Raw genomic sequence first — 9,553 nt, forward strand, 5'->3', positions numbered from 1 at the left:
CTTTCCTCAACATAATAAAGGCTATATACAGCAAGCCAATAGCCAAAATCAAAGTAAATGGTGAGATACTCAAGGAAATTCCTCTAAAATCAGGAACAAGGCAAGGCTCCCACTCTATCCATATCTCTTCAATATACTACTCAAAGTTCTAGCCAGAGCAATAAGACAACAAAAGGAGATCAAGGGTATCCAAATGGGAAAGGAGGAAGTCAAATTATCCCTATTTGCAGATGATATGATAGTGTACATAAGTGACCCTCAAAATTCCACCAGAGAACTCCTAAAGCTGATAAACACCTTCAGCAAATTGGCTGGATACAAAAGTAACTCAAAAAAGTCTGTAGCCTTCCTATACACAAATGACAAGCTTGTAGAGGAAGAAATTAGGAAAACCACACCCTTCACAGTAGGCACAAGCAATATAAAATATCTAGGAGTTACCCTAACTTCATACAAGTCCTTCATACAAGTGAAGGACTTGTATGAAAAAAATTTCAAAACTCTGAAGAAAGAGATTGAAGATGACCTGAGAAGATGGCATGATCTTCCTTGCTCATGGATCGGGAGAATTAACATAGTAAAAATGGCCATCCTACCAAAAGCAATCTACAGATTCAATGCAATCCCTATCAAAATAACTACACAATTTTTTAAAGACATTGAAAGTTCAATTCTGAACTTCATATGGAAAAACAAAAAACCCAGAATAGCTAAAACAATCTTGTACAATAAAAGGTGCTCCGGAGGAATCTCCATACCTGATCTCAAACTGTACTATAAAGCAATAGTAATTAAAACAGCATGGTACTGGCACAGCAACAGGCTGGTTGATCAGTGGAATCGAATCGAAGACCCAGATATGAATACACACACATATGGTCACTTGATTTTTGACAAAGAAGCCAAATCCATCCAATGGAAAAAGGATAGCATCTTCAACAAATGGTGCTGGTCTAACTGGAGGTCTATGTGTAAAAAAATGAAACTGGACCCATATTTGTCACCTTGCACAAAACTCAAATCCAAGTGGATTAAAGACCTCAACATAAAACCAGAGACACTAAGCCACTTAGAGGAAAAAGTGGGAAAGGGCCTGGAACATGTTGGCACAGGAGATAACTTCCTGAACAGAACACCAACGGCCCAGGCCTTAATGTCAACCATTAATAAATGGGACCTCATGAGGCTGAGAAGCCTCTGTAAGGCAGGAGACACTGTCAGGAGAACAAAGCTACAGCCTACAGACTGGGAAAAAATCTTCACCAACCCTACATCTGACAAAGGTCTAATATACAAAATACATAAAGAACTGAAGAAATTAAACACCACCAAACCGATAACCCAATTGAGAAATGCGGCTTGGAACTAAACAGAGAATTCTCAACAGAGGAGTATCAAATGTCTGAGAAACACTTAAAGGAATGCTCGACCTCCTTAGTCATCAGGTAAATGCAAATCAAAACAATGCTAAGATTCCATCTTACACCCATCAGAATGGCTAAGATCAAAAACTCAAGCGACACCACATGCTGGCGAGGATGTGGGGAGAGGAACACTCCTTCATTGCTGGTGGGAATGCAAACTAGTACAGCCACTTTGGAAATCTATCTGGTGCTATCTCAGAAAAACGGGAATAGGGCTTCCTCAAGACCCAGCTATTCCACTCCTTGGAATATACCCAGAAGATGCTCCAGCACACAAGAAAATTTGCACAACCATGTCCATAGCAGCCTTATTCATAATAGCCAGAACATGGAAACAGCCTAAGTGCCCCTCAGTAGAAGAGTGGATAAAGAAACTGTGGTACATATACACTATGGAATACTACTCAACTATTAAAAACAAGGAATTCCCGAAATTTGTGGATAAATGGATTGAGCTAGAAATGATCATAATGAGTGAGTTAACCCAGAAGCAGAAAGAATCAAGTGGTATATACTCACTTATATCTGCATACTAGCCCAAGGGGCATGTCCCACGAAAGCCTTCACTTACCAGGAAACTGGGACAGAGGGGAAGGCATCCTATTGGGACTCTAAATGAGAGACGCATGGGAGAATAGCAAAATAAAAGGATACAGAGGGTCCTAGAAATCTACAAGTAGAACTATATGATAGGCAGATTTGGGCCCAGGGGTCCCGCTCAAACTAAGGCACCAGCCAAGGACAATACAGGAGGTAAACTTTAAACCCCTTCCCAGATCTAGCCAATGGTCAGAATATTCTCCACAGTTGAGTGGAGAGTGTGATATGACTTTCTCATGTACTATGGTGCCTCACATTTGGCCATGTCCCCTGGAGGGGGAGACCTGGTGGCACTCAGAGGAAGGACAGCTGGTAGCCAAGAAGAGGCTTGATACCCTATGAGAATATATAGGGGGAGGTGATCCCCCTCAGGAACAGTCATAGGGGAGGGGAATAATGGGAAAATGGGGGGGGGAGGAATGGGAGGATACAAGGGATGGGATAAACATTGAGATGTAACAAGAATAAATTAATAAAAAAATATATATGTAAAATAAAAAATAAGAATAAAATAAAAAAAAGAAAAAAGAAAAAAAAGAAAAATTAAAAATAAATAAAAAAATAAAAATAAAAATGCAAAAAAAAGGAATCATCTTGACATATGACAGCTATAAACAAAATTCTGTACCTTTTAACTGTATTTTTGCTTAGTAGATCTTAAATTCAGTATGTTATAATTTCAAAATTGAAGGATTATAAACATACTGTTGCTTCTTGTTTTTTATTGCTAGATCTTTAAAACGCAGTTAGATTTATTTCAGAGAAAAAGCACTGCATGAATTATTTTTCTTTTTCTTCATACTTACTAAAATGCAGTGGTGTTGACATTTGAGAATGTGATAGAACAAACTAAATTGTATACATGTTTTGGTGTTTCTTTTCAATGCAGTTTCATTGCATGTTTCATTTTCAATGAATTCACAAGGTAAACACATTACTAATTAATTGTTTTTATATGGTTGTTTTAAACTACATCTTAAACAAACAATACGCTTTTCTACTTATATGGTAATCACACTTGTGGCATCAATTACTAAGTACTCCACCATATATTTGCTTCACAATATTGTAGCAATTGTTAATAGAAAGGAAATAGCAGAACACTCAATCAGAATCATGTCCAGCATGAAAGAACCAGTGGTAAAGAAAAAAATCTAAAGGAAGAAAAGTAAGTGTTGTGGCTTGGCTCCTAAATGTCCTCCCAAGCTCAAACAATGAAATCTTGGACTCAAGCTGAGGGCTCCATGGCAGGTGGGTGATGGTTTTGAGCAGGTTAGTTCAAGAATGGCTCCAGGGCAGGTGGTGGAAACTTTAGAGCAGGCTAGTTCGGGGACACAGATGGGTGTAGTCCAGCTCCTGAAGGGGACTCAGGTTCCCCCTCTCTCTGATTCCTGGACTCATGAGTTGAAAGGGACTACATCTGCCATATGCTCTTTACCGGGTTCTGCCTTGCCATGGTCGGCTTTGCCAAAGATCCAAAGCAGCACAATCAAGCAACCTTGGTGAACCATCTGAAACATGGAAACAACGTTCTCTTCCTTATCAGTCTGTTATGCCCGTTATTTTGTACAGTGACAGGGGGCAGACATGAAACAGATGTGAGAGAAAGCTTCCAAGATGGTAACACTGAATGCATGAATTCTGCTGAGAAAAGATCCAGAATCATAGGGTCCACTAGACACTGAACAGAATAGGGAAGAAGATCAAGAAAGATACAACTTACACTCCAAGACTTAAACACAACTTTCTACTATGCAGGAACGGAAGATAAGGCACAGAAACGTTTAGCCTCTCTCTGAGTGGCTTGAGTCAGGATCCTGCCTTGCTTGTCTTTATTGTCAGGCAGCCAAACGGATCCTTGGTAAATGAGTATGAAATAAAAATGAAGACACGCAATGGATAGTGCATGTACATTTTTTTCTCAATGTTAAATTCGGAAAGTTTTCTATAAACAGCTAAACATAGTTTTAAGTTTACAAGTTTAATACAACTTTAGGGATAAACATGTTTGGCTTCAATCACCACCTACCATCCTAAGCCACACGTAGGACAGGTTAGATTGTCACGACTGGTGTTAAGTATCCAGACATAAATCTCATTGAAGATGGAGCTGTGACATTTCGTCATGTAGTCTTTCCAAATTCTCTAGGTCAAATTTTAGTAGGTAAGATGAAATACTTTCAAGAACAATAGTCAAGAGACACATGGGTCCTCTCAAAGTCCTCCATTTTCTTCTAAGTTATTCACTATTGAAGTCAGTAACACACCTATACATTTTAACTGTATTTTCCTACAACATAATGACCATTTGTATTAACTCTATGGGATCCATAACAACAAAGAACCTATTCAGCACTTAGGGGAACATATCAAGTTGAAACTGTGTTGAAGTCCGCAATTTAACCAGTATAAGTGATCCAACACATGTCGTCCCTTTCTGCCTCGTGCAGCATGATCTTCAACTGCGCATTCACATCAGCAAGTTTCTGTGCATCCAAACTGCCCCGAACGGGCCATCTCCCATAGCAATGCACGGGGATAGGATAAATCACGTATTTCAGCTGCGTCACGGGCGTTAAGTATTCAAGAATTCTCCTGAGCATAGGCATAGTAATGGGATTAGAAGAAAAGCTGAACAAACGGAGTTGGGAACAGCGGCTCAGGGCTGGGGCCAGAACAGTGAGTGAAGCATCTGTTAAAAGGCAGTGGTTAATTGCCAGATGCTGCAAGGTACCAGAGAGATTCTCCAGGAGACAATAAAAGGGTTCGTAATCTTCCCAATACATTGAATTGTTGCTTATATCCAATAACGTTAAATGGTTGACTTGAGGGCACTGAGACAGAAACTTGAAGTCGCTGTAAGAAAGTTCACAGAATGGAAGTTGCAAAGAATCCAAATCAGCTGATAGTACTCTGCAGAGAGGAAACACACAAATATTTCTGGAAAATGGGGACTGCAAGAGGGAAGTTTTATCCAGGAAACAAGAGTGAACTATTTTGCACATATATGGCATTAGCAGCTAATGCTCTGGGCTTTCACATACTTAGTAGACTTGTGCATCTGTGAAAGATACTTTATCACTTTAACAAATGCTATTTTAACCATATAATGTGTACAAGATATTGCTCTAGAGGTGTGTTGAAATCTCAGTGAAAATATTATGTACTTAATAGCTAGAATGTAATTAAAGCTGTGAATAATTCAGCTACTTGGAAGAGATAGGGCACAGGGTGAAAGCAAAGGGAAGCTCCCTGTGGCCTGTCCATGAATGACAGCCTCTACATTCCCAGCCTGAACTTTGGAGATATCACATTAGGGAAATGGCCTGGCTCATAGTCTATGGGTATACATGGCTATAAGTATGTGCACCTGTGCCACAACATAAACTTTCTTTCAATTCCTCCTTTTCATCTCCCATTGGATAGAGAAGTACTGCACTGTTTTTTCACCTTCACTGAGCACACTGCCTGCATGCGCTTAGATCACCAGTTTTTTACAACTCTGTTTTTCTCTTCAATTAAAAAAGGTGCCCTTTCTTGGCTCTTTTTAAACCCACAGCATTGCCCATGATAACATGGAAGGTGAAAGATGAATTCTTTTTCTCATCTTAAAAACAGGCTATTAACGGAAACCCAGTACCTATCCCAAGCTCCTACCTCAGGACATGTTCAAGATGATCGGTGAGGCAGAAGGAGGACAGGCTGAGCTCCTTGAGGTGGTCCATACCTCTCAGTTGGGAAAGGAAATTTCTAAAGGCTCTTCCATTGAAAGATCTACAGGTGATTTTAGACAGGCTAAGACTATCTAAGTTTACAGCCAGCTCCAGAAGGGACACGACACCCATGAGGGAAGCCTCAACAACTGCCAGGTGACAAACACATTTCAGATCAAGGTGGCTTAAGGCGCTTCCACACTCACTCAAATTCTTAATGCGTAAATTACGGCAGCAGAGGTGCAAAGCTCCCAAGCTCTGCTCAACTTTACTCAGAAGCAAACCAAAAAATTCATTTTCCCTAAAGGCTCTATCAATGGAAAGGCTCACTAGTAATTCCATAGTTGTCTTGGGGGACTGACCCTCAGATTCTGAGCTTGAACTACTACATTGGCTTTCGACTTTCATGAGAGAGCGCTCAGAGTAAGCACAACAACGCACACAGGGTTTGCATGTAGTAGTGATCTCAGGGCATTTGGTCTTGCAGCCAGGACGCTGAGTTAAATCGAGGATCCTCAGTTTAGGGCTCCTGTAGGTTAAAAAAAGATACAGCATCTGAGAGGTAGCAAATATTAATATAACCAAGCAGGATCAATAATAACATGTAGTGACAAAATGATCTCTCTTTCCTTTGTCGCTCCATATACCAGCTATCAGCAAGACTTTCCTATGCAAATACTATATCCTTTACTATCCTTGACTATTTTATATATCAATTAATTCTCACAAGCCTTGCTGCTCCTGCCTCCATTTTATGTATATCTATCAATAGCAGCCTCATGCACCTCTATTACCAAAGTAAAACCCTCTGTAAGACCTCAGAGTTTTAAAGATAAGCTCAACTGACAGATCAAACACCTTACACCCATTGTTCAACACTTACCGTAACAAACGGTGGAAGATAAAATACCATAGCTAGCTGGTGTTCTCTTGCCACAGGTATGCCTAATACACAAACGCAGCCTGAGAAAAAGGGTCAAACTTTACCACTGCTTTCAGTGCATATTACGCCCATCCACTGAGGCAGCACTGAACAACAGAACAAAGTTATCTTGGGATCTCCTCAAGTTCATGGATTACTGTGCACTCAGAAAAATCACTTTATTCTTGGTTTACATTCCTTATATTGACTTACGGCCAACAAGTCTTTCCCATGAAAAGTAAACAGCACTCATGACTGTTTCCTTTAATTGTCCACCAATCTTCAGCTGTCTTAACACTCAAGTCTTTGGTCAATGTAAATAGTAATACCACAATTCAAATCCATCAATAGTGTTCTGGATCCCTTACATTCCATATTCAACATTGTAAGACACTTGTTTCAAAGTCAACTCAAGGTTTAGACTAACAGTCTCATCTTCTCTTTCACTACTAGCCTACACGACTTCTGAGAGAATAGCAGACAATGGCATAACCTCCTGTATCTTACTACACCTCCGTTATACAGAATCTTACCTAAAAGCTGGGTTCTCAGTAGGAAGAAGCTGAAGACTCTCAACCATGACCTTCCATAGTTTGCGCTGTGCTCTCTGCATGCGTAATGGCCCAATATGGAGGCAGAAAAATGGCCAACTCTTCACCATTGCTGAAAGTATCTTCTCATGTCTAGCCTTGAAGGCAGCAGTGAACAATGGAACAAAAAGCTCCCCTGGGATCTCCTGGAGAGCATGAATTGCTAAAGGCTCATGGTTCAAAATACATTGTATAGCAATATCCAACAGTGTGGGTGGTTCCTTGAAGTACATGTTAATGAACCTGCATCAGAGTGAGAATCATTTAGAAAATTTGACAACATCCACAGTATCTTCTTTGCAACATTATTAACAACATGCTAACTTTTTGTAGTTAAACAGTCACTTCTAGAGACCTCTACTTGTAGGCAATAGACATATGCTTGTGAGTATATTAAGGATTGTTTGTATAAGATTATACATATAACAACTCCTTTACATACACACACACAGACACACAGACAGAGAGAGGGAGAGAGAGAGAGAGAGAGAGAGAGAGAGAGAGAAGGTGTCAGACTTCTGACCTTTGACTCATCAGGAATCAGCACCAACCTATAAGTTAAAAAAGATGAGAAAGTCCAAAGTCAATTCTCAGTTCTCACACTCCAACAGTGGGCCTAGAAACAAGCATCTCCAAGACTCAGACACTAAATACAAACAGTTTATCCCATTGTGTTTCCTCTTTCTTGTTTCTCCAGCAGGGCTTTCTATCATTTATACCTTCCAGCACTTAACCTTCTAGTTTTTATTCCTTTGGTTACATTTACCTAGTTTGGTAACATATTTGTTCTTACTAGTGTGCTTCTATCCTTGTCCTTTCCCTTTTACTTCCTAACATGCTTCTATTTTTACCTTCTCCACTTTCCTTTATTTTATTAGGCATTGCATGTCTCTGGGTTCCTCCCACCCACCCAGTTCGTTTGGTCAGTTTACTATTTCCACTTTGGTCCACATTAAGTTTTAAGTAAATGGTTCACGGCACAGTATATTCGTGATTCCTGTTCTTTTCTCATTGGTGCTGTGGTAGTTGGATGTAAGCAACTTTGTGTCTCTTTACAGACATAGTCTATAATGGTGATCCAGTGCTTACTTTTGGTCCTCTCTAAACAGTACTGAAGGTTTACCCCACAGGAGGAGGCTGCTCACTAACAGAGAACATGGGATGATCTGAAAAACAGACAGAAAAGAGTGCTGGCTTAAAAAGGACACATCCTAAAAACAGATAGACACAAAGAAATGGTTTGGAAAAAGCTACAGATCTGCTCATGACAAAAGCTCTGGAGGTTCTAAGAGCACACTGCTCCACAAGAAATGCTTCTATATGGACAACATGTAGCTGACATTGGTCCAAACTGAGAAAACCAGTGACTGCTTCATCTAAAGTCAAGGAATAAGACAATGGGGCCTGCTCTCTAAAACCCTTTTCAATATGCCACATAAAGATTTTGCCTACAACAATGATACAAAAGGAGGAAGAAAATGGGATACAAAAGAGAAAGGATGGAGTTAAACTCTCTCTGGGCAAGTGAAAAGCTCAAAGGGTTAAGAGAGGACACACACTCAAACACAAGCACTAAGATGTACCTAACACTTTCACTAATGAAGCAGGATTCACAGCTACATAAAAAACTGTGCAGTTCACACTCACCAAAAACACATGATACCATGAAAGAATCAGAAAAGTAATTCGAAGTACAATGGTTTCAAAATTTAAAATACCTAGGAGTAAACCCGAGGGAGTGAAATACGTGAGTAAATGAAACTTTGAAACCCTGAAGAAATGGAAAGAGACACTAGAAGAGAGAAAGGCTTCCCATTCACACAGATGAGGCAAATGACCATGTTACTGAAAGTTACACACAGGTACAATGAAATGCCTTGCAAAACACCAATTATATTTAGCACGAACTAAAAGCATGTTCCAAAATACAGAGATGAGAACAAAAGACCACAGTTACCTAAGGAAAAAGCTGTAGCAAAGCAATGCTGGAGGAAGCACAATACCTGTTCTCAGATGACACTATGGAGCCACAGAAACAAAAATGAATGCTACTACAGGAAAAAGAAACATATGTAGACCCCCAGATTGGATTAGATGGCTCAGACACATAGCCAGGGACACTTACACTTTTTAAATCATTTTATTGTTTTTCGGGACAGGGTTTCTCTGTGTAACACAGCCCTCCCTGTCTGTCCTGGATGCCCTTTGTAGACCAGGCTGGCCTTGAACTCTCAGCCGTATGCCTGCCTCTGCTTCCCTGAGGGCTGAGATTTTAGGCCCCTGTCCCTCACTTGTCACCAAATC

The 9,553-nt window shown here is 40.1% G+C and overlaps 1 protein-coding gene across 1 annotated transcript; it reads right to left on the reverse strand.

Moving 5' to 3' along the window:
• Positions 1-4,423: 4,423 nt before the first annotated feature.
• On the reverse strand, positions 4,424-7,482 carry LOC127185359 (melanoma antigen preferentially expressed in tumors-like). Its single transcript, XM_051141850.1, has 3 exons — positions 7,193-7,482; positions 5,682-6,266; positions 4,424-4,937 (listed from the first exon to the last, which is right to left on the reverse strand). Exons 1-3 carry the CDS (start codon positions 7,480-7,482, stop codon positions 4,424-4,426), a joined length of 1,389 nt encoding a protein of 462 aa, XP_050997807.1.
• Positions 7,483-9,553: the final 2,071 nt, after the last annotated feature.

The sequence above is a fragment of the Acomys russatus genome, chromosome X, assembly GCF_903995435.1.
Source record: "Acomys russatus chromosome X, mAcoRus1.1, whole genome shotgun sequence".
NCBI classification, from domain to species: domain Eukaryota; kingdom Metazoa; phylum Chordata; class Mammalia; order Rodentia; family Muridae; genus Acomys; species Acomys russatus.